This window comes from Heliangelus exortis, chromosome 1 (genome assembly GCF_036169615.1).
Source record: "Heliangelus exortis chromosome 1, bHelExo1.hap1, whole genome shotgun sequence".
In the NCBI taxonomy this organism is placed as follows: domain Eukaryota; kingdom Metazoa; phylum Chordata; class Aves; order Apodiformes; family Trochilidae; genus Heliangelus; species Heliangelus exortis.
The window spans coordinates 135,153,348-135,181,197 of NC_092422.1; the positions used below are offsets into that span (position 1 = coordinate 135,153,348).

The window sequence follows — 27,850 nt, forward strand, 5'->3', positions numbered from 1 at the left end:
AAGGCATAATTCAGGAAAGGGATGTTGGACAGGTTTCCAGGTCTGAAAGAACAGATTAATAAATGCTCCAACTGGGACTTCTCAACCCAGATGACTAGGAAGAATCTTCTGGTCCTTCTGACCATAACAAAAGGCCTGCCTAGTCAAATAAAAATAAAAATAAAAAATCTCTTCTCTACATGCAGACACAGTGTCTGTTCCCTTTCCCTATAAGTGCAGTGTCCGCTGCTACAGTTTTGGCAATTGCATGAACTCAGCCCCAGATTAGACTGTTTGTGCTCAGTTATTTTCACACACTGCCAAAATTTGCTGACAACACCAGGAGAAAAAAAGGGAAAGGAAAACTGGTGATTTTCAACAGTTTATAACTCAGCTCAGCCTAAGCAGGTTTTTATGGGACAAAGAACAGAGATTTCTCTGTAGACAGCACTTTATTCCTGCCTAATTTAAAAGATTTGCTGTGAATGATGGAAACATTAGAACTTCTTTAAGAAAACAAAACAAAATAAAAATCCTAGCAGTCCACTGGTATTTTTTTATGGTAGATCATGCTTGATGAGATAAATAGAGAGACCATTATCTACCTCTCTCATAATTTTTTATAACCAATTTTTTTAAAAAAAGAAAATTAAAATATTTGACTTAAAGGGAGAGGGCTTCAAAATTCATATTTCTTTAAGGAGTATTTTTATTTCTTCCTTGGAATAATTCACACTTGTCTTATTCTAGTGCCTCAGTATTCCCTAAAGAGTGTGAAATGATCTTCTAGGGGCTACAGAGTCAGTAGTAAATACAAATTCTATTCTAAGAAATAGTATTTTAAACAAATATTTTCATTAACATAATATCTAATAGCTTCCTATTAAAACCCATAGGTAACTTTCTGAAGTCCTCTTGTTGCTTTAAAACTTTCTTTCAGCCATATCTAGAATTTCTTAAAGCAGTATTCCCTAAGCTTTTTTCCTTGTATGCTCCCCTGCCCCATTAGCTGACTGCAGGGCTCAGGCTGTTAAAACTACCTCTCTATCAAATCTCAAATTTAATTAGTGCTGCTTTTGAGTACCTCAAACTTTTCCTAATGAAGCATGCCCTGAAACTTGGTAAACAATAATGTTTTACTGTATCTTTGAACAGTATCTGTACAAAAGCCACTGTATTTCATTAAGGATAACAAAATCAGCTAACTGCTTCACAGAATTCACCACTTAATTACTGGTATTTTTGAGTGGAAATAGTAGGAAACATTTTAACATTAGAAGCTTTTAGCAAAACTAGAAAACAGATGGCAAGATTGCTTTTTATAAAAGGCATAGACTGGGAAAGCAAAAAACAATATAGTGGAGTTTCTGTACATAAATACAAGATATTTAACTGACCGGGAGCCCTCAGTAGAGACTTGTTTGCAGCAGAGCCTCATGGTGAGGGTGAGTTTTTGAAGTTTTGATGCCTTTGGCAGTTTTGTAAAACTTTAAGACAGACCAGCTATGACTAAAACATGCTCAGCTTGTTAACTATACAAGCGTAATGTTTTTTCCATCTTTCTCTCCATGTGCTGACAGCATTACCATTCTCTCCAGTGTTTGTCTTCCTTCTGAGGTACAATGGATCTACCAGTTTATGCAGTTCCTGATACTACATTTCAGTACAACTTTCCAACAATAACTTACACAGCTAAGAGAGGTCATCATTTAAAAGAAGGGAGCAGTTTTATTAAAGGCTCTAGAGCTACAAAATTCCAAATACATTTCAGGATAAACTGCACACTGCGTGTATATTTTAACAAGAAGGTTTGGCAGAGCAGTTTGGCCGAAGAAAAGTACTGCCAAGTGATTGGATATGGGATATATCTCCAGTTGCTTTGGATTCCCACATCACCTAGAGAACTATTCTTCCCATCCCCCAATACACCAACTCTTGAGGCAGTCAAATTTATAGCTCAATAAAATTTTTTATTAAAAATAAAAAGTGCCTCTTTTAAGAAGTGTAGTCCTCCAATGTCCTTCTGCCAGGACTAGATCAGACTGTTGTAGCTGAATATGAAGCTGGGGAGGTTTGGACCACTTAACGCAGAACTCCTAAGTTAGAGTTTCAAGATCTAAGCCACCTCTCTTTCCATTTTGTAACAGCTGTTTTTCTAGCCTTTCACTAACAAAAGAAAAAAAAAAAACACCCTTGCCTAGAAAAGTTAAATAAATAAATAATGGCTCACAAAACCACACTGAAGGAACCACTGCTGATCCTGCCAATAAAAATGTTCCTTCTCTTCAGGGCTGGCTAAACAACTAAAAGTGTTGCTAATGAACTGCTGGCAGCACTATCCATCACCGCACTAAATGAATTCATGTCCCCCTAAACTAAGGATAACAACTTATCTCTGATACACAGTCAGAAATTAGGAAGTATTTAAGCCTTAGAAGTTTAATTCCTCACTTCTACCCACCTTCTCAAGGATCAGTTTTATTTGGCCCTCCTTATGTATAGATGACGAAGAGAAGTCTGACTGATAATTTCAACCTCTGTTCTAGTGCTAATGAATCATTGACCTGAGTGTGAAAAACACCACAACAGATCAGACAACTGCCTGATGTTATGTTTCTCTCTTTCCTTCTTTGTCATTTGCTACACTGACTTGTGTCTTACCTTAAAGTATGTTATAGGCTAGTCAAAGCAAGATGGCATATTCCTAAAATAAACAAAATAACCGAGTCCAAATAATTGTTTAAGAACTTTCAAGATGCTCTTGTGCAAATGATAGTAGGCTGCTGCAAATGTTTAGAAGGAAGAAATGTTTTTGAGCTCTAAGTAACATAGATAATCCCTGGTCAGAAGTCACTTCTGAAGGCTTGACTGATTACATAGATAGTTGCCACCTATAGAGACATATTTATACAGTGATGGTCCTTAGAATACCAGGGATCTGAGGAGAATTCAGAGATATCAATAAAACACGCCTACAAATAAAGGAAAAAACACTTACTTCATCTCCAGGACTTCTTCCAAATGTTTCCTTCTTTCAGCTCGTAGGTTGGTCAAATGAGTTTCCTTCTCAGCCAAGGACTGTTGTGTTGAGGACAATTTTGCTTTCATGGACTCTAGCTCCTGCTTAACCTTCTCCATGGCCATCATCATCTCTTCTACCTAAAACATTTTTGGGGAAAATAGGGAGAGAGAAAATCAGTGTAATGCTATCAACTGGAACTTACTAAGGGTCATAACTAAGGCAAAGCACAAAGGTTACCAGTGCATATACACCGCATAACACTTCTGTAGACAGGAGCTATCATCTGGTGCTGTGGACAGGATGCCTACACTTGATTGAAGTAGCCTTAAGCCTGTGAATTAACATCGTCTGGTCACTGGAACATTACCATTGCAAGACCAAATTACAAATCTTCAACTCTTCAGTATTTATGTTTCAGAAAATGTACCACAAGGACAAAAGGATGGCCTAAATATGTTAAAATTCACCTATAATGTGCTACGTATTAAATAGAATGCATCAATAATATATCAAAAGTATAAAAAAATTACTCTGTAAGTGATGCTGAAAGAAAAGTTCCAAATCCACTTTAAGAACAAAGGTAATGTTTCCAAAAAAGGGAGAGAACTGGATTCCCCTGTGAGATGTTAAGTAAGACTACTTCTCTGCATCTTTGGCTGAATGATGCTTATAGGCATGTTTTGTGATTTAGCAGCATGAAAGACATTCAAAGATTTGCTGATGGTGGACAGGTAGAGCAGAATAATGTTGATATCTCTGGCAAATAGGAAAGGTTCCGAATTAATGCAATTGTAAGTTCCAGCACAGATTATATAAACAAACATTATAACATTTTATTTTGAACTTGGAGCAGGTTCTGTCTCAGCTAGAATTCATCACTAATTGACATCCACAATAAATGCTAAAATGTACCTACATGTAACACACAAACCCCTCTAGGTATTCTATTAATAATTTTATAATGCTCAATGGCACACATTTTCACTGACTTCTTCCACAGTTTTTTTCTTTCTATCACAATCAAATGTTCATAAACAATTTTGTAATGTACTTCAAATGGGAGTAACTCAGATGCTACTGTTGCACATAATCAAACATTTGCATAGATTTAGTAGTACAACACAGCATTGCATTGCATTTATATCCCTGCATAACAATGAAATTGTGCTCCATCCTGGAGCTGAATTACTGAAATTAAATTAAGGTCAGTATTTACTTACACCTTTTTACAAAGAGAGCTGGGAGCATCATTTGATATAAAGGTGCTGAAGGATGACAGGAATGGAACATACCAATCCTTGATTTAATAAATTTAGTGCCCCTAAAGGCAGAGCTAATGTCTCAGGACAAGTGCAGATAAGAAGATCGGTTTTCATCCTCAATCAGCGACAGTGTGAGAAACACTGCACTTCAGAATTAGCAGATTTATAAAAAACATTGTGCAGTACTCACTGCAGAAATCCTATCTACTTGCACTCAAATGCAGCTGACAATAAGCATTCTTCTTCTGCACAGAAAATGAAGAAGCAATTTTGATATTCAATTATCAAAAACTATTCAACATGTACAGACAACAATCCATCCGGTAATCAAAAGACTGGAGCAGAATTTCAGTGACACATAGTCCAAATGGGCCAGCTTGCATATAACAACCAAACTTTTCCTGTCTTAGTGTTTATGGAATCACAGAATCATGGAACGTCAGGTTGGAAGGAACCTCAAGGATCATCTGGTCCAACCCTTCTAATATTATTGTTCATGTGAGATGTCTTATCAGCTGAGACTTTCCAAAGTGTGGGAATCCACCACTTCCCCTGGGAGACCATTCCAATGTCTGACTGTCCTCATAGTGAAAATTTTTCTTTTTGTATTCAAATGGAATCTCCCCAGGAGCAACTTGTGCCCCTCACCCCTTGTCCTATCCATGTGATTCCTTGTAAACAGGGAGTCTCCATCTTCTTTGTAGCTGCCCATTAAGTACTGGAACAATGTAATAAGGTTTCCCCTAAGCCTTCTCTTCTCAAGGCTGAACAGACCCAGTTTTCTGCCTTGTATGGCAGGTGTTCCAGTCCCCTGGCCATCCTCATGGCTCTTCTCTGGACCCTCTCCAGCCTGTCCACATCCTTTTTGTACAGCAGTGACGAAAACTGAACACAATAGTCCAGATGGGGTCTAGGAAGTGCTGAGTAGAGCAGGATGATGACTTCTTTGTCTCTGCTGCTGATGCCCTTGTTGATGCTACCTGTTGGCTTTCTTTGCTGCTGCAACACAGTTTGCTCATGTTGAGCTTGTTGCCCACCAAGACCCTCATGTCCATTTCCACAAGGCTGCTCTCTAGCCACGTGGATCCCAGTATGAACTGCACTCCTGGGTTATGTGTTCCCAGGTGCAAGACCTTGCACTTCTCTACACCGAACTTCGTAAGTTCCTGTTAGCCCCCCCGAGTCTAAATGATCTTGGAGGGTGGCTCTCCCTTCTGGGGTGTCAGCCTCTCCACTCATCTTGGTATCATCAGTGAACTTCATCAAGGTGCCCTTTGCATAGTGGGCAAAACAAGATCAGAAACCCAATTTTTAAAACAAAGAGAAAACTCCATAAAAGTAAATAGAGAAATTAACAGAAAAGAATGCAATGAAAAACCGCAGAAAATGAATAGCAAAACCACTATTAGGATTGAAATAGATGCCTACAAAGAGAAAAACAACAATGTGCTGGGGAAATGAAGCTATACTGTAGCGTATCAGCTTCTAGGATTAGAGTTCTTTTCCTTTGGGTGGATCAGAATTACCTACATAAACATTTTCCCTCAATCTCAGAAGAATAAGAGGTAGGCCAAATAGAAAACTCTGCTTAAAACAGAAAACAACCTCAAATAAAGAATAAACAAGCACCCAGTCAACAGCAGCTATCAAAACTGTTTGTGCCAATCTGTCACTTGCCAAGAAAAAACAATCTTTGAAGCAACATCTTTTCCATAATCAGGTTTGAAAGATTTCTGACATCCTTCATTTCATTCCCAGTCATCAAGATTTGTGATGCTAACATGTGCTCGATGCAGATCTGTAGCATAACAACTCCGTGCTGTTAATAAGACATGACAAGGTTAGAGGCAGATATGTAGGCCAGGGCTCCTAGGGCCGGGTGGAAAGATCCAACTCTGCAGGAGCAGCTTGCAGCAGTAGTTACCGAAAGTACTTAAATATTTTTTTCTTTGCTCCATTCAGTCATTCTTTTAATTGTAAGGTTACATTCTGCATTTTTGCAGGTTAAAAGAAAATTGGCCTAATTATGCATTAGAAATGGCCGGGATGCAGGTGGCTCTTAAACTGTGCCAACAACTTAGTTCAATTAACTGCCATTACCTTTCCATCCTCTCCAGCAAGTACTATTTGTCATGTGACTTACTAAAGACAAAATTCACCAAAATACTGATGAATATATTCACAATAAAGACTTCATAGTTCAGATTCATCAGGTTAAAGGTATTCCATTGAAGCATTTCAATTAAATTTCTGCAAAACAAAACATTTTATTTGGCAGCTTGTGAATCTTACTGTAGACCTGCCTGTATGTGTTCTAGTAAGCAGTCTGGTGGGAAATGATAGAGAGAATATTCACTAGAAGTAATTTGCTGGCACATCTTATCTAATTTAGCCTATACAAAAAAATTCTGATGTACCCTTGATTTTCTTTTCCTTGAGAGCAGCTAATTATATAATAAATTAAAAATACTTGCCAAGAACAAGAATTTTTGGCACACTGAGACTTTTTCAGATGCCATCCTGTTGACATTTTCAATTTAACTGCAGGTAAGCTTGTGCCTTGGCAGTTGTAAGTAGAAAGCTCCCATTTCAGGTGCTGTAAAGAGTGCACTCCTGCTCCTCTTTTCTCTCTGCTGAAATTACAGTACGTAAAACAGAGCAGATCTTTGACCATCTCCAACTCGTCTGTGATTAAATTCTCTGAAAGGCCTCCATGGATTCTGAGCAGGATGGATCTACAGAGAACTTAAATGGAGACTAATTTTTGTGTTGTTTTCAGGCCTTACGTGACCTGGCCAGGTAACAGTTTATCTTTAAGTACGAACATGAAGCTGAATGAAGCTACCATTAGAGAAGAGAGTTCCCAAGGGATTGAACAAACTATGTGAAAGAGGGCAAACTGCAAATCAGATCAGTATGGGAATCACAGTAATGGAAAAGGTCAACATAGGACAAATTTTTTACACAGTATCACATCCTCTTAGAAAGTATGAAAGCAAGATGGAGAGCAACTGCAGTAAAACAGACGAAATTTATCTACCACGTCAATGGCATCCTGCAAAGAAATAGAAGAAATTACGAAATACCAAAAAAACCTAAATATTTTTCAGGAGGTTGTCTGTCATCTTAATCTCCCCTGCTACTAGAAACTCTACATTTTGGTTACTCAGATGCAAGTATCATAAGCAGAAAACAGGCTGTTGCACAGACATTCAGACACCACATTATCTCCAAGTAGATGGTGCTTCTGGTGAAAATTTCTGGGTGTTGGGCAATGTGAAGACAAGGACTTGACAGAGGTTGGTCAAAATCCCCAGAAGTATTAATAATAGACAGTAAATATTAAGAAAGGGACTGGATATGAAAAGTACTAATGAGTACAGAGAGCCTCTGTACTAGCTCATTGGATCAGGGTAGGCAGGCTTGAAGTCCCACTTGTTATGAGAGAACTCATGCACTGCTTAAAATTTCTAAGACACAGCAGATATTTCTTCCTTTGCAGAAGGAAGAAGGCTACATCAACTTATGCAGTAGGTATCGGCCAACTCTTAAAATCTGAGCCCAAAAACTTCAGTACCAATGTCAATCCAGACAGGATTCCTAAACACCTCAGTGAGTTTAAACTACAATGCAGTGGGGCAGCTATCTTTTTCAGCTGTCTCAGACCAGTGGTCATGCTTCTTTTTATGTAGCTCAGAACATGACTGGTTTTCTGCCTTCTGTGTACATTTTGCCAGCTCACATCCAATTTTTCATCCACTGCTACCCCCAAATTTTTTTCTGCAGGGCTGCTCCCAATTCATTCATTCTCCAGTCTGTACTGATATTGGGAATTGCCTCAAACCAGGTGCAGGACCCTTCATTTCATCCTGTTGAACTTCATGACGTTTTTCACTGATGCAGCTAAAGTTTCAATTGCCCAGATGGCCCCAAGTATCTGTTAGTCTTTCAATTTTCCCTTCCTCCATTTTTTGTTTCTTTTGATCAAGCACAAAAGGACTACAAATCAGTCCATAATTAAAGACTTCAAAGGGCATGACAAAGGGACTTGACTATTAGACTACAAACTCTACTCCTACACTGGAAAGACTGTACTTTAGATGCAGTGACACATGGAAAACTTACAATTTAATGTTTAATTACATGCCTGAAAACAGACACATTTTAAAGCTTCTGATTTAAGGAATGACACAGTGGGCTACAGGACTGCTGCTTATATTCATCATTGTGTCTCAAAAGTTCCAGACAGAATAAAAATTGATGACATTTTAGAGAAAAAAAGATACAAATACCAACATGTACAATTAATTTTCCATGAGCATTGTATAAATCAATCAATAGAGATCTTATTTTCAATACCACCTCAGTGGCCTAACTCGTATATTTAAAATTATTTGCTTTCTGAACATAGACCTTTCTTGAATAAACAAGAAATGAGAATTACAAGACAAAATGTACCAGAAATCTGTACTTATGCCCAGAATGAATCAGGCCAGCAAAAAGTCTTGCAATTACAAGTCAATAGTAAGAATACTACTAGGACTGAAAAAAATAATCAACATTTCTCATAAAGTTCAACTTTCTCAGACAATTCTTTCCTTTCTTAAAGCTCTTGAGTTTTTTAAACTATTTTTCATTTCACTATGTACACTACTGAAATGATAAAGGGACTGCAAATTTCTGCACTATCTTTTATTCAGTTGAGCTGGTTAGATTGCAGGACAGAGGGAAAGAAAAGAAATATACATGAAAAGAAACACAAAGACAAGAGTTCTGGCTTCATGCAAACTTGTTTGGATCCCAGAGAATTTTCCCAGAACAGATGTTGAGACATGGAAAAAGCACAGGCCAGACTTGGGACTTAAGTATGTAATTTAACTGCCTCAAGTAACATATTACAGGGAGAAAGCACTGAGTCTGACATAACTTGGATTGCCAGCAGAACCAGATGGTTTGCTTAAATCACAAGCTAATAAACCTTTATAAAAAGAAAGAGGGAAATGAATTATGGTTTCATCATTGCCCCATTTTCGTTAAAGCAGTAGGGTGGCTTTAGGTAACTCTTAAAGATTATAAGCAAGACATTTAACTAAATTCTTGGCTATTCTGAATTAAGGGAACAACTTTCAAATTCTTATAGATATTGGGAAAGCTGTTAGGTATAGCTTTTTGAGAGCTAAAAATATCAGAAAAAATGAGAGAATTAAGCAACGAGTACTCAAAAGAAATCCCTCTCCCTCCTAATAAAATTAAAACTTAATTTCTGGTTTGGAAGATAAGGACATCCCCCAACTAAGACAACAGTTGAAAGCTCTGCCACACTGACAGTAGAAGGGTGTAAAGCCGAATGGCTCTACCCCACCACACAGACTGGAGCTCTGGCTGCAATTCAAGGCTCTCTTGCACATCACCAGTGCATGAGCCTGCAATATGCCTGCAGGTGGATAGAGAAATGCATCATGGCTTCTGGCTTCTCCACTATGGCAGTGTGACCACTGCTATTGCCTCTGAAGACATTTTCATTCTGTAATTGTAGACACTGTAAGGATACACTAAGCTGAACCCCCATTCCAGTTCCAACCCCCCTACATGGGCAGGGTCACCTCCCACTAGACCAGGTTGCTCCAAGCCTCATCCAGCTGGCCTTGAACACTTCCAGGGAAGGGGCATCCTCAACTCCTCTGGGCAACCTGTTCCACCACCCTAACAGTAAAGATTTTATTTCTAATTTCTGAAGTCTTTGTGCCTTTAGTTTCTAAATTGTTAGGGGTTTGTACATTCACCATCCCTAATAACATAGAGTGGTTTTGTGGCTTAACAGAACTGCTGCCACTGTCCCATTCTTACATTATCAACTGGAAAAAAAGGAGAGGAGATAGGGAGAGAACAAAAGACTATGGTCTGAATAGCTGCAGCATACTGTAGTTGAATGCAAATGTTCTTATCCTTGTGGAAATGAGATCCTTAGACAGCTGATTTCTCCTTTTGAGATGTCTCTCAAAAAAAGACTTTCATAATAGAAAAAGCATTAGAGGATGCTCCTGAGTTAATGCTGTGTTCTTCCTTACTGCCTGCACTGGTGGCTCTGGGCAATGAAGACCATTAATAATACTAGACTGACTGGGTGAGATCTGACATGTTGCTCCTGCAAAACCCACAGAAACAGAAATACAGGAGCCTTGGTCAAGAAGAATGCTACTTTTGTATCAATCAAGAGTACTTTTTGCTCATACTCCATGAGCACTGAGCTCTTGCATGAAGGAAAAGGAATAAAAATTCACAGATGTTTGGAAAAAACTCCTGAGCCACCAGAGTTCAGGACTCAATAAGTCACAGCTGTGTCCTGTTAGGATGTTTGGAGATAGCCTTGTCAGTTGTATCTCCTAAACAAGGACCATAAGCCATATAAATAAGCAATGGCCTTCCACTGCTCTTGGGAAGGAAGCAGTCACCATCTCTGCTTAACACATACAACGTATTCTGAGTCTGGTCTGAATAAACCAGTGAAAAACTGAATTCTTATTTCTGTTGAGGACAGAGACCTGTTGTAGCCTCTGGTATCTGAAGACTGTAACGAGTTACAAATTTTATTTCTGCCTTAAATTTATTTCCTCAACTGGAACCATTACCCAATGCAGTGTTCTCATTATGCTTCTTTACTCCAGTAACCATACCAAAGGAAGCTGTCCCGCTTTGTTTCATACGGATCTACAGTCTTAGGAAACTATCTTGGGTTTATCTTCTGTGGGTAGCAATGAATCTCTCCAGTCTCTTAGGAACACAGCAGCTATCACTGCTTCAAGGAATAACACACAATCTTGCAAAACCCTGCATTTTGATCACCATTCAAAAATCTCTATAGAGGCAGAGAGACTAGAATTCAGCATATTCAGCACATTCTGCACACATTAATTAAGCACAATTTGTTATGTCCAAACAAAATCTCTTGACTTATGGTTAATTCACAATACTCCAGCCATAACTTTATACGTGGACATCTTCAAAATAGCCTTTCTTAGGGTATACTTACTCTCTGATTGCTGCTAAGGTAGCGGGAGAAACTGGGCCAAAGGAAGCCTTTCAGCTCAGACTATCTGCCCAAGGATTTCAGAGGGCTTTTACGAGCCTTCTGTAGATTGTGCTAATTTCCATTTTGCTGCATTTTAGACAGTTTCAGGTTAACTAGGATATGTCACCATGCCAGACAGTTCAGACATAACTTATTCAAAGAAAGTATTTAATGCTGTGCAGCACAGCACAGGTTGTCAATTTATATAGCATAGCTTGATTCTCCAAAGAGAAAAATTCTGGGATGATGTATTAACTCACTACAAGTAGTGAAAAAATGGTATGCTAATTCCACATACAATTTTAGCACTCTTTTCCCAAAAGACATTAAGGACCATGAACAGAAATAAATGAAGCACGCTTAATTATGTGAGAGCACAGGCATTGCCACAAGACGGTTGAACATGTGGCTAACTGAAGAAGTGGAGTCTCATTGGCAAGCTCAAGAAAGTTTCCACCTCTGGTAAAATTTCTGGAAGTAAATCTTTAGCATTGTATTTAAGAGAAAGCAAACAGCAGAACCTTGCCTCAGTAACTAAAAGGTAATCCCATCGTACCAAGCCAACTGAACTCAGGATGAAATTCAGTGAAGTGTTTGAAGGAGTATGATGGCAGGCAACAGCCCAGCTGGAAGCTTCTGTGTAAGAAACATTTCAAAAAGGAGAGGCATCCTCAATTTAATGAACCTTAAATCTGCCACTCTACATTCCAAATGAAAAAAGCACAAGGCTAGCCTTAAACAAATATTAACAAATATTAACACAAGTATTTGCTAAGGTCCTTACAGTCCCAAGCAAGAATTAATGTAAGCAAATCTGCATGATTTTCTCCTTCAAATGAGACCTCAAGGTGACTCAAGACTGCTTTTCTCTTGAACCACAATACATAATACTATCTAGACGTAGGTACTTTGTAAAATATTGTAATAGAAAGATGCCAACGTAAAGCATTGTTTAAAATGCTGTGGAGAAATCTTGCCATATATAGGTTGCGTATCAACACAAATAATCTGCTCCCTAAATTAATACACACTGCCAGGAAATTTTCAAACACTGCACTAAGGAAAGCAAGATTTTAATCTGAAACAGTTATCTGAGAACCATGAGATCCTCAGTACCTTCATGGATGCTGTTATTCAAATCTGAAGCCTATAAAATAGCAGGAAACCATACACCATGAGATGATGGAGGGTAGGATTACACAACACAGAGCTACAAAATCAACACTACATATTGGGGTAGAGGTACACACAAATGAGATGTCCTCATACCTTGAACCACTTAAAGCCAAAATGGTTGATCTCATGCACTGATTCATTAAACAGCTTCAGACAGGCAGTGAATTGGCAGAATGGTAGAAAACAAGATAAACAGAAGAGAGGAAAGAAAAAGCATGCAGTTAAAAGCAAATTATAATCAGTTTGGACAACATTAGCATTTTAATATCACACATATCATCCATACCTGGTCTAAGAATGATCCAAATGTAAAAATCAAATGATTTGCCACTAAGATCATAGAGAAAACATTGCTTTGCATTTTAAAACTCTGAAGTTATCTAAGAGTGTCTTTCACAATTATACAAAGAACTTCCTTAGAACATAATAAATCAAAGAGGGCATTCTTTTAAAGCAATTTAATATGAAATGAAAAGCATTTGAAGGAAAGTCTCCTTCTTACCTTGGAAAAACACCTACTTGCCATCACTCTTTCTCTTGCCTGTATTTAATTCTACCAAAACAAAATCCTACTGTCAAAATGAGGCACAGCAACTTTCCCAGTGCTAACTGGAATAAGACACTCTGTTTGCTTTTCTTTCATGACATCTCGTTGGTTATATTTTAAAAACTAGAATTGTTCAGAGCTGGCAGGTTGTCTCTTCTGTTGAAGTAAGACACTGTTGTCAGTCTTTGATGCGATAGATGGTGACTTTCCCCTCTTTTGATCATAGAATCCTAGAGTAATTTGGGTTGGGAAGGACCTCTAGAGATCATCTAGTCCAACTCCCCTGCAGAAAGCAGGGACACCCTGAACTAGATCAGGTTGCTCAGAGCCTTGACAAGCCTCACATTAGCAAAAAACAAATGGAATCCCTTGGCAGGCGATCCTGCTGCTTTCAACCCATCCTTCTTTCTCCTCCTGAGTTCTGTACACACTACTAGATACCAAATAATTTCTTTTTCATGACACTGTTGCCCATCATATTCCACCAATCTTTACCCCAAATTTTACTCCTCTTGGCTCTCTTCCTCTCCTCTCAATCTCTTTCACTGATTCTTATGGCTTATTGACTCTCAGGCTGCACACTTCCCTGCCTTGCCTCATCCCTCAGGTTGTACTCCAGCTCTCTGTTTGCCAGCTATTTCCCTTTTTGACCAAGCTTTGATCATCTGATCTCATTGTGTGCCTCTCATCTGGCTGTGCTAGTATCCTTTTGAAAAGCCTCCTTACTATCAAACCTGATATTTGTGCGCATTCCCAAAGCACTATCATCCTTCTGTGTTCTTGTTTTAGGATGCCTAGTGTATAAATAAAACTTCACTTCTCTGACAACAGCTCCCTGTTTCCCTATTGCAGACTTCTTGAAGAAATTAAAACATTATGACATCCTGGCATCAAATCACATACTACGCTATTTACTTTTTGCATCTTGGCATAGAACCTGCAAGATATATTTCCCTCTCAAGGATAGCTGATCTTTGATGTGTTATTCACTACCTAGTTAACACTTCCATGTCATGCAGGTTTTCTTTAAAGGCTACAGGAAGTCTGGAAATAAGGCAGTCTTGAAAGTCAACACCCTAACATTGTCTAGGATCTTAGAACAGCCAGAATTATTGTCAATACATCAGCAAACAGCTGAGTTTGACTCTAGCCTAAACTAAAACAGCTGTATTCTTCCTGAAACCTTGTATTATTACCAAGCGGTCTACAACCTTTTCATTAAAGTACCTGGATATAAGAATACATGTTGGAAAAAACCTCTTAAAATGTTTACAGTAAAGTTATTCAGAACTTTTTCTATGTAAGTAACAAAGAGATTACACCATTGCGGTTCAATGGATCAAATGCCTTAACTTGCAAGTTATGGCCAAGTATGGAACAATGAAAAACACTCTCAAAAAAAGGTTTACAAAAAGCACGGTAAGAACATCAGGTTCAGCTTCTGCTTCAAAAGCTTTATCAAAGTCTTGTGGAATCTTATTCACTATTTATGGTATGTTTTCTTCAGAAGTACTTACGTGAGTTAAAATCAGGCGTATATGATTCTTCAGGGTATCTCATCAGTGACACAGAATGAATAAATGCATAAAAGTTTAAATTTGTGGCTTCAAAACAAAAGCGTGTATTTTCTGTGTGCATGTTTGCCTCAAGCCACGGGATTTGTCTCTTTATCCATCTGTTTTGCAAATGCAACAGGACTGTTGTCCATTAGCTATGCTAATAAAACCCATCGTTTTGAAACGCATTCAATGAACAAGACAGTGAACCTATGTATGCTTGCACTTAGGAAGATAGCTTGGACAGGCAAGACCAGAAGATCAGAAGTGTTACTACTTAACATAATATTTTAAAGTTCAGGATACCTTACCGTTCCTTTTAATGTCAGAAAACCTTCCCTATGAAATACAACTTAATCATAAAGGCTTTGTAGACTTCATGAGTTCCGTTACCTAATGTTGGAACAGAGATAAAGGATCATCAAACAAAACCAGCTGTGTCTCGCAGTAAAGTGGAGAAAGTAGTACTTTACTGTCTGATTACTTTCCTAAGAGAACTATCAGTGACTTTATAAGATTGCAGACCTGTTTCTCAGCATTGATCCTGGCTGACTCCTCTTGTGCTAGCACCATTTCCCGCTCTGCAGTTATCTGAACACTTTCTCTGAGTGCCTCTTCCAATTCTTCAATCCGATCATCCTTTTTACGTAGATTGTCCTGGAAAATGATGGAAGACTAGGTGAAGATCACTTGTTTGGAACTACAGCCTTTTTATCAACCAAGTTTATGCCAAGCAAAATGTGTTTCTCCCTCCCAAGGTGCAATTTGCAGGCACATTATCTTCACCCAAGGAAAGACAGATGAAGTGATGCAAGAGTAGGAAGAAGATTACAGGAAAGAGGAGAAAGTGAGCAAAGCAAGACCTCAAAGCAAGAGCGCTTGCCCTCTTTGTTGGACATAGCACAGTCCTGTCAGATTATATAGCATGGATAAGCAAGGGTTGTTTGTAAATAAAGTTTAGTAGGCAGTTCCAAAGAAGCACAGAAGCCAGAATTGTTGGGAAGCTAGAAGGCTTACACATACACCAGCAGGTGTGATAAGAAGAGAAACACAGTGCTGCAGTTTGGAATTTGCCATGTCCGGGTTAAGCAGGAGAAAAGCAGGTATTAACCTAACAGAGCAGATTAAGTCTTCAAGGAAGTTTTTCATCAAAAACTCTCTAAGAATTATCAATGGTTCATCTGGGCCATTTTGGTGTCAGACATTCAAGTACCAAGACTCCCTTAAAAATATTCTTTGATTAAGAGCACCTTCACAGTTGCAGATTCAGATGTCCCACATATATTCAAAAACCATTGAAGAAACACGTGCTGCTCTTCAGAAAATACATTGCTTTATTGGTTTATACAAATGGTATAACTTAGAAGAATTATATACAAAATTAATGGTATTGTTATTTGTAAAGGAGACCCTTCTTACTTTAATATTGATAGGAAACAAATTAGTAACTCCTGCTTCTTCTGTAACAGGCTGGACAAAAGGTTGCAAAGCAGGCTGTCCTGGTTGATAGGTATGTATGAATGTCTTAGATCATGGCTGCTTAACAAATCCATCAGAAACAAGCATCTTGATGAAAGATTTCTGCATTTCTTGCCTTGCAGATTGGTCTGCAAGACCACAGGGTTCAGATGATACATTAATACATTTTAGTTACCATATGGTTTTTTAGCCACCTCAGCAGCAGTAGAAGAAAAAATGGCTCTAGAATTTTGCTTTTTGTCAGATTTACCACCTTTGTCTTCTGTCCTATTGTATTTAGGACTGAAATTTTCCATTGTTTCTCTCAAAGTGCTTCACATCATATAAAGAATAAGGAAAAAGATGACTGTCTTGGAAAACATTTAACATAGCAGGATTCATAATGCAAAAATAAGTCACTGGGATTTAAAGACTAAACCTGAGTTATTCCTTAATTCCTGCTTTCAAGGATTTGGGATATATCACCAAGGATACTTGTTGTATGAACACCATTTCTGGCAGTCTCAAAACTGCTACTTATAATGAGTGTTCCAGAAGAGATGCAAAGCTTTTGTATCAGATCAGTGCAAGATTTCTGGCACCACTGCCCTTGTGCAAAGAAAGGCTAGTATTAAACCACTAGCACAGGCAATGACATTTGTTAGGTTTTGCAGGCAGAGGAGCTTTCTGCTGACAGTTATGCTCTAAAGTGAATTCACAGGGAAAGTAATCACTGATTTCTAAAGAAACAAATGGAGAGATCTTAGTTTCAAAAGCAGGAGCTGCAGAACATGTTTACATATATTTTTGAATCTTTCTGAAACACTGATAATATCTTCCAAGACGAGTTCATGGTTCTGATAAGCCTAACCAAGGACTCATCAAAAAGATGAATAACAAGTAACTCAGCACAGAAATATTAACTGTGCCAAACAAGAAAAATATTTATTTGCCTATCTGCATTACACAATAAATATCGACTGTACTTCTTGATATATCATTCATGGATAGCCAAGAAAGTGTGGAAGTGCAGCTCTCCATTTCAAAGAACAGAAGTGGGAACAGTTCATTTGAACACCTGTATGTAAACTGGAAACTCCTTTAAAAAAATAATATTAAAATAATACAATTAAAATAAACTCCTTTAAAATAATAATGCAGAATAAAACATTCAAACACATAAGGAATGTCCACTGTTCCTCCCAGACAAACATCCAAGGGGTGAATTCAACACTCTATTACCCTTGACATCACATAGTGCTCTATTCAGACAGGTGAACTCTTGAGGCACAGGAGGCATAGAAATTGCTGGCAACAAATTACCTGCACTTAAAATGTGTGACTTCGTCACAATTACCTGCACTTGAAAAGTCTGCATTCATATATAATTACTCTCCCTACAGTAATACACCAACTTTTTCATATAAGCCAATGGGTTGCAAATTAAAAAAAAAATCAAGTGATGCCTTATAAACAACTTCCTAGAAATTATCTTTTAACTTTATCCTAATAATAACCTGTCCAGCAAGGAGAGATCAGTTACAAGTTTTCACTTTCTGTCTCACATAAACCTAGTTAAATGATGTGCAAGCTTGCTCTCGTAATGTTCCACAATGTGTAATGACTTTAAAAAAACCACACCTGTGCCTGGCATGAGAAAGCAGATGGTTGCTTAGCCAAATAGCACCTCCACCAATGCAGAATAGATTCAAGAGATTTAAATAATTATTTTGTTTCTAGCTCTTTGACTTATGGCTGATTGATTAGCATTTGAATTATTCTCCTTCGAAATACAAGTAAATGAAAATGAAACAGTACTTGCCTTTTAAGATGCCAGTATGTTTTCCCAACTGTTTGTCCTAAACTCTGAAACATGACAGGCCCACAATGAACTTCAACCTGTGTTGCTGCTGTTTTCCTCTGTTTAGCTATGTGAACTATTTGATCTTTATTGTGATAAACATTAGACTCTGGAGAAAACCTTCTGCTAATTATAATTACAGCTATAACTTTTTTTTTTCCTGCAGTGGCTGATGAAGCAGTGGACTAGAGTACAACTTGTGTTGCTACGCATGTATGTTAGAATGTCACACTGAGAGAAAATTCATCTTCCTCTATTTTGATAAAACTGCAGAAGGATAAACACTGGCAGTGTCCTGTCATGAAGCTTACACAGATGACTATTCAGAAAGAAAAAAACAAATTGCTCACCTGTACAGTAACCAGTTTCTCCCAAGATTACTTACCCAAATATCTCTACCATCCATTCTCCCCTCCCATATGCATGAGACTCCACAGCAGAGATGGAATTAAACTAAGGTAGAGGAGATAGCTCTGTCTTTATGCTCACTGGTGGCAGCACAAGGAAAATGAAAAACCCAATCGGCACTGAGGGAATGCCAAGAGTTCAGGCACAATAAAAATTTTTGCTATCCCTACCGAGATTTGTACAAGAAGCACATTCCAATACATGTCTGCCTGAAAGTCTGAAAGGAAAAGGAGGTGTGACTGACGCATGTTTCTGGGCTTTTTCTTTCACTTCAGGAAGGAAATGGTAGGATGTCCAAGTGATACATGTTAAAAGGATGTATCAATTTAATTTATCCTGCATTTGTGTGATGTGTAATCTGCCATGAAGTTTTAAGAAAGTGCATGAAATGGGATATAAGTTTTCACTGAGGCATTCAGGTTCAATTAAATTGGAGCTATTCTGGCCAACTTCTTCATAACTGTGTCTTGAACTAGACTCACAAAGATCTTTATAGCCTAATTTCACTCTTTGAATCAGAATTCAGATGGATTTCTCTGGTTTACTCTTGGGAAAGATGAGTTAATCATTTGAGAAGGCAATGAAACACTTCTTTCAACTGCTAAGAATATTTCTACAACTAGAAATCACTGAGGTAGGGAAAAATCTTTTTTATTTGACCTGGTAACTAATGCAGTAGCACATTTTGCTGGTGTGCTTTCTGAAACCACAAGGGAAGAGTGCAATACCGAAGTGTTTTAAATTAGGAATCAATTCTGTTTTAAACAGCAAAATCATTGCATCATTACAAGCATGTATATCTGTAAACTATAGTTCATTCTTATAATGTATTCCCTCAAAAAGCCATAACCTAGATAGACAACCTGATGATAATTATCTCAGTCCGTTCTAGACTGAACAAAACTCTCCTCATAAGGAACAATCCTCTTTCATGAATTACCTTCCATTAGATAAGTGGACCTGGGAACTCAGGACTGTCAGCTGCCTCAAGTACTACTTAAAGCATCCTTCAACAACATTTGGCTATAGCCCATTATCTGTAGGAATTTTTTAAACACATGAAAAAAAAGGACGGCCTGATTAACTGCAATTCTAAAGTGCATGCTCTTTGATTCATGTGGAATCTTACTAAGTTTCTTCCATAAGGTTCAATTGCTTCCTGTCTTTGGCTGTAACCAGTACCAAATGTAAAGATGAAAAACTAGTTCAGATGTAGTTGGCGCTGTACTCAAAACTTTGATCATCTCAGGAGTCCACCAAAAGATGCCAAAGTACTCTCACCAAATTATGTAAGGTGGGTATCTGAAGTGTTGGTTGAACTCTTGCAGTCTTGAACCCAGAAGAAAAGATGCTATGTCAAAATAACTGCATGAAGTTCAACAAGGCCAAGTGCAAGGTTCTGCACCTGGGTTGAGGCAATCCCATGCACAAATACAGGCTGGGAGGAGAAAAGATTACAGACAGCCCTGAGGAGAGGAATTTGGGAGTGGTGGTGGACCTGAAGTTTAACATGAGCCATCAATGTGGACTTGCAACCCGGAAAGGGTTGCATCAAACCAGGTCCTGGGCTGCATCAAAAGAAACAGAGACAGCAGGTTGAGGGAGGTGATTCTCCCCCTCTACTCTGCTCTTGTGAGACCCCACCTGGAGTGCTGTGTCCAGTTCTGGAGTCCCCAGCATAAGAAGGACACAGAGCTCCTGGAATGTGTCCAGAGGAGATCCATTAAAAGGATGAGAGGGTTGGAGCACATCCCCTATGAAGACAGGCTAAAGAAGCTGGAGTTGTTCAACCTAGAGAAGAGGAAGTTCTGAGGTGAATTTATAGCAACTTTCCAGTATCTGAAAGGGGGCCTACAAGAAAGCTGGGGCAGGGCTTTTTACACAGGTGTGAACAAGGGGAAATGGTTCACACCTGTGAACTTGAAGACAGGAGATTTAGGTTGTACATTAGGAAGAAATTCCTTCATGTGAGGGTGGTGAGTTACTGGAACCAGGTTGCCCAAGGAAGTTGTGGCTGTCACCTCCCTGGAAGTGTTCAAGGCCTGGTTGGATGGGGCCTTGAGCAACCTGGTCTAGTGGTAAGGGTCCCTGCCCATGCAGGGGGGGTGGAACTAGATGATTTTTAAGGTCCCTTCCAGCCCAAACCATTCTACAAAAAATCAGGATGTTACTTTTAAGAACAGGAATACTGATGAAAATAAATAAATTTGTTATTTAATCTCTGCTTTTCTTGGAAAAATACCTGTGAAAACCTGCATACCTTTATAGACCTTAAGAAGGTCTATAAACTTTAAGGGACGTAGTCACACCAAAAGGTGTTACCAGAGTTTCACTTGATTTCAGAGGCAAGAAATCCTCGGGCCCTGAAGTTCAGGCTAAGCACAGTGGGTGCTCTTTTCTTGGTTCCACACACTGATCCACTACTCAAAGAAGTCTCTGAACAAGAAAACCATGCAAACTTGTCACTTATAAATGGAGAAATATCTCTTGCACTGATGAGATGATACTTGAATTAATGGGTTTTCAAGAACCAGGTAAACACTGAAGGCCAGAACACCATGGTAAATAACCTGAATGGTAGTAACCATGGAATTTAGCTCAAAAAGACTTTTTGGGGTTCCTGTGCAACTTATCCAAGGCAGGACACGGCCATGGTGTCACTGTGTTATTCATTACCATTTGCTGAAAAAGATGGCAGTGAATATTAAAGAAAAAGAATACTATCTTGAAGAGAGGATTAAAAAGCAGTCTTTATGAATTCCTGAAGAATGAAATATCTCTAGGATAGCATATAGCTTGGTAGCAAGAGGCATCGTGAAGTGCAAATAACATCCAATAAAATCGAATACTAAAGATTCCAAGATTAAAAATCAAGTATCAGAGAGGCAAGCTACCATGAAGACAGCTGCTGCTATATTATTGCTGGGCATGAACAAAGAGTGGAGTTCATAGAATAACTAAAAATGCTAATTCTAGTATCACCAGTGTTTCATACAGCTGCCTTGATGGCTTCAACTGGTAAAAGAACCAAATTATTGGGGGTTACCACTGATGGGGAAACCTCTGTTTGTCTAGGCAGAAGCTGAGTAAATCAAAGTATTAGCTTTACATGAAGCCCTTGTTTCTCACAGAGTAAGCCAAAGTCTGCTTTTTCAAGTACAGCAACAGCACACATAATTATGATGCTTTCCAGACAGCTGAAGAGACAGAAACTGCCAAGCAGGAGCTGCTTGACCAACATTTCCTCATCTTTGGAGAGATCAGACCTGAGAGGCATGATGACTATCTCATTAGCACAAACATATGTCAACATCTGGAAAATTGTATCTGCCAAATAAGACACAGAAATTGGAATTCAAGCCTGATAAGTTGCATGAACACAGAAAAATAGCTACAGAGCTACAGGAGACAAAAGGAGAAAATTGCAGTAGAAGAATTTAATTCCTCTAGAGGATGAGAGGAAAGTGCAATTAAGCTGGCCACAGCACTGCATATACCACATGGAAAACATGAGGGACAGCAGAAGGCAATGAGTACATTCTCCACAATGGAAAGAGAGAAGATGTGTACATCCATATGTGTGCACTTGCAGATCATCAGTTGAAGGAAGAAAAAAAAAACATATAGTAAAAATGGATAAAAATTATTTCCAGACCTGATAAATAAAATTGAATCACTGCATTAAAATCAGCACAGTGAAAAAAAAAAAAAAAAAGCAAGGAAGTCAACAGTTAGGAGAAGTGGCTAGTGAATTTTTCCTTTAAAATAATAACTTTTATTTTAAAATAAAAAGTTTGAAAAGGGTGTGGTGTTAGGACAGTATTGTCCCTTGAGTATCATTGCTGCAGTGCAGAACATTCAAGAGTGATGCAGTACTATAAATGATGCTGCTGACAAAAAACATCTGCTCTTGTCAACACGAGAAGGATGCACACTTTAAAAGTTAAATATGTGGACAAACACTTGAAAGAAAATAATATAATGTGCTCAAGTATGGAAGCTGATAAAATAGAATCACAGAATCTTAGAATATCTCAAGTTGGAAGGGACCCCCATAAGGATCATAATGTCCAACTCCTGGCTTCTTGCAGTACTACCTAAAATTAAATCCTATGACTAAGACCATTGTCCAATACAAAGAATAAAAACAGGCAGACAGCTGCTCTACCCATGCCTATCTATCTTGTGAAGAAAGAAAGAAAGAAAGAAAACCACAAAGGCAGTAAAATACATCTGTAAAATAACACAATATAGTTACAATGGGAAACATGTTAGTATCAAGTTCACTTACATAGAAGGTAACTGAAGTGGTAAACATCAGTAAATATATGTTCTTCTCTACATGCTGAGAAATAAATATAGAACTAATTTATCCACTAGAAGTTACATGAAGTCATTCCTGTTCTTAAACATAAGGGTCCCAAAGAAGCAGCAAAAAAACCCAACAAAAACAAAATGTTGAAATGACAGTGCTATACAATGGTAAAAGCACTGACTGACAGATATCACCAAAAGGAAGAATTTTGAGGTATATCAACATGTAAGTAATGTTCTCTATGTGAGATATTTATAATTCTAAGGACAAAGCATGCATGTATTTGTCCCTAAAGTATGGGAAAAAACCTACTTAAACCCAGGAAATTTGGAACAGAAACGTATCAACTCTAGAGAAAGGTTGTAACAGACAATGCCCAGATATATAAATATTACTCTTAATGGACCTAATTTAAATGAAAAGGGAAGGAAGAAGAAAAAAATCTTAGTAAAACCTTAGAAATACTTAATTTTTACCATTGTCTATTTCTTCAATAAATGTAAAAAAACTCCAGCCGTTCACATTTTTTTTCCAAGATAGTTTCTGTGTTACCACCCAGGTGTTACTTTCACAAAGTGATTCCAAAATATATAGCAGTTTTATTCACCACAAGGAGCAATCTTAAATACTCATAGCTTGTGGCAACAACAACAAAAAAAAAGGTTCCTAATCAATACTAGATTAATTGAATTGAATGAATACTATGTCCATCATAAAGTTCTGTAATTCCAATATCCTTCTCTGCTACTGACAAGGTATTCCACTGCAATCTAGATTATATAAATTTCTTGAAGGAGAACAGAGAGGAAGAAGAAGAAAAAGACAAACAGTTATAGACACAATTACATGGGCCCAAAAGGCAAAAGGCAGAACTGATTATTCCTAGGAGAAACTGGCAATGTCTCCTCCAGACAGCTGCCATACTTCTGACACTTCTTTCCTTTTACTCTAAGCCTGGTGCTCCCAACACAGCAATTGGTTAGGGAGGATGGTTTTGTACAGGCATTTGTCATTAGCAACAACCTGGACAGATTAAAACATTTTGCCACTACTAACAACCAGGTTTGCCATTTAGCAGCTCATGTAGGGTGCCAACAGCTTTAGCATTTTGCTTCAGCTGTTGGAAATTACCACATTTGTGCTTCTATCTAGCCAGACTGTGCTTCTATCTAACAACAGTGGGTCACTGCAAGGATATTGCAGCAATAAAACCCAAGGCTAACAATAAATCTATGCAAATGTCATGAAATTAACAAAAGCAACAGATATCTTTCATTGTTTTGGGGTTTTTTGCATATTGTTTCTGTATTTTTTGTTTTCTTGAGTGAGTGTTTTTGTGAGGTTTTTTGGGGATGTTTTGTGGTTTGTTTGGGTTTATTGGGGAGGTTTTGTTTAGGCTTTTTGAGAGGCTAGTTGGGGAAATGCTACTGCAAAAAGATTTTTTTTTCCACACATAAATCAATACTATGACTCAAAATTCCTAAATTTGTATAGGATTCCAGCAAAAAACAGTGACAGTTTTAACTAATGGAACTATTAATACAAAGCTGGAACACATATGTTTTCCTCTTGATACAGCCTTTTTCTTCTGAACTTTTCTTGCCAATGTCAGTCCTGTCATCACAATCACACTAATATATCACAATAGTTGTAAGACTTACCTTTTCTTTGCTCATTTTACACCATAATGCAAAAGAGAGCAGCAGAAGCAACATGCACGGACAGCTAGCTATAAAAGTTCACTTCTCTTCCCTCCAGTGACACTAAGGAAATGTATACCCAGCAGTTAAATCCACTGAATCTCTTTCATTCTCTTATTTTCAAGAAGACTCCATGCAACCACCTCCTGTCTTGTACCTTTATTCTAGTCTCTAATGCCTCTTTCTTGATTTTCATTGCAGTAGAGTAGCTATTGAATTTGTCCTAGGAACTGCTTCTTTAAAGCAGCCATCAGTTCCTGGATGGAACTAACAATCTAGTGAGATGCCAATACTAACCATCACTCATTTTACTTGAGGCAAAAAAACCTCAACCCAAACATCACTACTTTTATCTTCTCCTATCTCCTCAGATTCAAACTAGAGGTGGTCAAAACAATTTCTCATGTCAGACTTAAATTATCCAGGAGTCTCACACCAGCTGGGAATAACCCAACCCACCCACAATTGCCCTAGAAGCCAGATGCATCAAGTAAAGTTAATTTCTGTCTCGATGCAACCTGGACTGAACATATGCATATGGATATGCATATGGACTTACCAAACATATGCATAATTTACAGAAAAATTTTACTTAAAATAAATAAAGAAGGCTTCTCTTTCCAATACCTTCACCAGTAAACGCACAAATCAGCTTTACCACTTTATCTGTATCTGAAAAACTAAGGAAATAAACATAATTATATAATGTGTAACTTGGATACAATAACAGAAATTTTAAAAAATTCAGCAAGAAGGAGGCAGGAAGAACAGAATGACTTAGGTGTGCAGCAGCAGAAGATTCAAATGCATATGTGGAACATGAACCTATTAGATACAATGTATAAGAACAGAATGCTGAAAAGAAAAAGTAAAAAATGGAGATTTAGATACTAGCATGATCAGAAAATTATGAGTTTAAAAATGGAGAAACAAAGTATTTGAAAAGAAAAGCTTCTTGTTGATGTATTGACAGTGTTAAACTGATAGCATCATTTGAACAGGCAACAGAGCATCGCAGCATTCAAAAAAAAAAAAAAAAATACCAATTAATTTAATTGGCATAAAACCCAAAAGGATGAAAAAGCAGAAAATCTTCACATTCTGAGAGATTCTCACTTCTTTGTATAAAATTGTTCCTACAAAAGCATAAATTAGCTTAGAGAAAAGAGAAAAAAAAAGCTTTTCTTTCACCTTAAATATTAAAAACTTATCATCTATTGTTCTCAATCTGCAAAGCTGGAAAAAATATTTCCTGACTCTCGTCTTCAGTAATTTCTTTTCCATATTCAAGTGTTCAGATTTATTTATATTCAAGCAGAAGCTTGTCCTTGTATTTACCATTTTCTTCCTTTTATTTACCTTTTCTACTTTCACCATTGGTGGATGGTCAACATAACTGCACAATATTGAAGAGGTGAATGCATTGCTGATGTATTCTGGCACAATGATATTTTGTTTTGTCCTTTAATAATAATCAATATTGCCTTTAAAAATAATTTTTCTATCCAATGATATTTTAATGAAAATATTTATTTTCATTTCAAGATTACTGTCATATGGTAGTAGAGCTAGAACAGAACATAGCATTGGGCATTGTGTATGTATATTTAAGACTTTTCCCTGACTTTTATTAATATATGTTCTCATACTTAATTTCATCTCCCATTTTATCGATAAGTTAGAGTTATAAGATACCTCTGGAGCTACGTAGGTTAACTTTTATTTAATTATTCTAAATAAATTAATGTAACTCAGCAATTCAATCTCATATACAGAAAATGTTACATTCACCAGTTCTGATCAGACACATTACCTCAGCATTAAGCCATAATTGTTCCATAGCACTGGGACATTAAGACATATGCATTTATACTGAAAAATTGTTTACAGCATGATTTCCTAAACTGAATTTGCTGATGAATTAAACTGACTATAGACAGTTTCTGGAATGGTAAGGAGATAATCCTCCTTTTATCATCAGTCAAAATCTAAGTGATACCAATATAGTTTGTTTTTCCATTCCCACCACATGCATTGATATGCAAGTGTACCTCACAAAATTCAACAGGTAAAAGGACTGCTATTGACTTTCAGTATTTACAACCTTCAGTTCTGAACACGATTTATAGCCTAAACCTTAATTCTAGCTAATAATTGCATGCCACAGTAAAATCAGTTGTTCTAATAAATCCTAGAAGTGTGTAAATTTTAGCCAAACACAAAAATTTAATAGGGAAAATGCTCATTAAAGGCAGAATGGGGTTGTTTCCTACAGAGAAAAAAAAAGTAAGAAAAAAGTAAGGGTAAACACAATTTGGGCAGCTATATAAATAAGATTAAGGAGCAATAGTGAATTAGAATGAAGATAATTAGGCTTATTATGAGTTGAAATCAATTAGAGGAAAATATTCAAAGGAAATGCTGAAGTACTTGTTGCCACAGGAATAGAACTAAAAAAAATTCCATGTGTATTCTTTTTGTAGAATACATTCTGAATTCTCTTTGTCCTTGAGTCCCCACCATCACCCCATTCCCTTTCCTCTTCTCTTGGGCATAACAGTAAGGCAGAATAGCAATTTTATTAAACAATGAGACTATGAAATTAGTTGCAGCAATTGGGCGTTTTTATTCTTGGTGAGAGATGAGATAGAAGCAGCAAGTTAGAAAAAAAAAAAAAAAAGCTTATGAAAGAGAGAGAAAAAAACAGAAGAGGGAAAAAAATGCAAATTTATTGCCATTTCTCAGACTCATGAAATAGGACACCAAAATGAAAAGAGAGCTGTTCTTCCCCTTGAATGTACTCCTATTGTTTTGCTTAAATCTGGCCCTCAATGTTTTCTACTCTCAGGAGAGACCTCCTCTCAGGAACCACAGTATGTTGTCAACAGTTACATTAATCTCTCTGACAGTTTTTAGGAAAGGAGCTTGAATTCAGACATTAATCTAGGAAAAAAAAAACCCTTGCAAAAAACATCTAGTGGTTAAGGTTGCTGGCACACATTCAGCTGTCCAGTCTTCATTGTATTTAGTTTCTGGCATATCATGAAGGGTACCAACCCAGCTTTTTGCCAAACAGGCAACAGAGTACAAATAGCTGGTTTCATCTTCCACTGACACCTAATGTTTCTGCAGAAAAGACTGGGTGAAAGTGTGTCTGGAGAATTATATTCCTGACGGATCACAGAGAAAGGTTAGGATGTTGGAAGTCCTCTTTCCTCTGTTAAAAACTCTCAAGCCATACGATGGTTTTCTCTCACTACAAATCTCAATTTGCAGTTTAGGAAATACTGGGATAATTGGGAGACTGCCTAATGCTAGTTGTAAATAGTGACTTTAACAAAATTTTTCCAGCTGTCTGTTCAAAACTGCAGAGCACTTTTACAGTATATAAGAAGATGGAGTCAAATGGTTCATCTTTAAGGATGTGAAGGCACTGAATATGTCTAACCTGAACATAAGAAATGTAAGGTAAAGTGAAAACAAAATAGAACAGATGG

The 27,850-nt window shown here is 37.6% G+C and overlaps 1 protein-coding gene across 18 annotated transcripts in view; it reads right to left on the reverse strand.

The window, feature by feature from the left end:
* Nucleotides 1–27,850, reverse strand: part of ERC1 (ELKS/RAB6-interacting/CAST family member 1) — a 277,145-nt gene that overhangs the window by 99,219 nt on the left and 150,076 nt on the right. For 7 of the 18 annotated variants that reach the window (XM_071768456.1, XM_071768399.1, XM_071768481.1 and 4 more), the window contains 3 exons: nt 15,137–15,286; nt 12,602–12,655; nt 2,978–3,138 (listed from right to left, as the gene is read on the reverse strand). In XM_071768456.1, coding sequence (XP_071624557.1) covers nt 2,978–3,138; nt 12,602–12,655; nt 15,137–15,286 — 365 coding nt within the window. The remainder of the gene's footprint in view (nt 1–2,977; nt 3,139–12,601; nt 12,656–15,136; nt 15,287–27,850) is intronic. The other 11 variants (XR_011730566.1, XR_011730563.1, XM_071768489.1 and 8 more) reach the window with 4 other exon arrangements.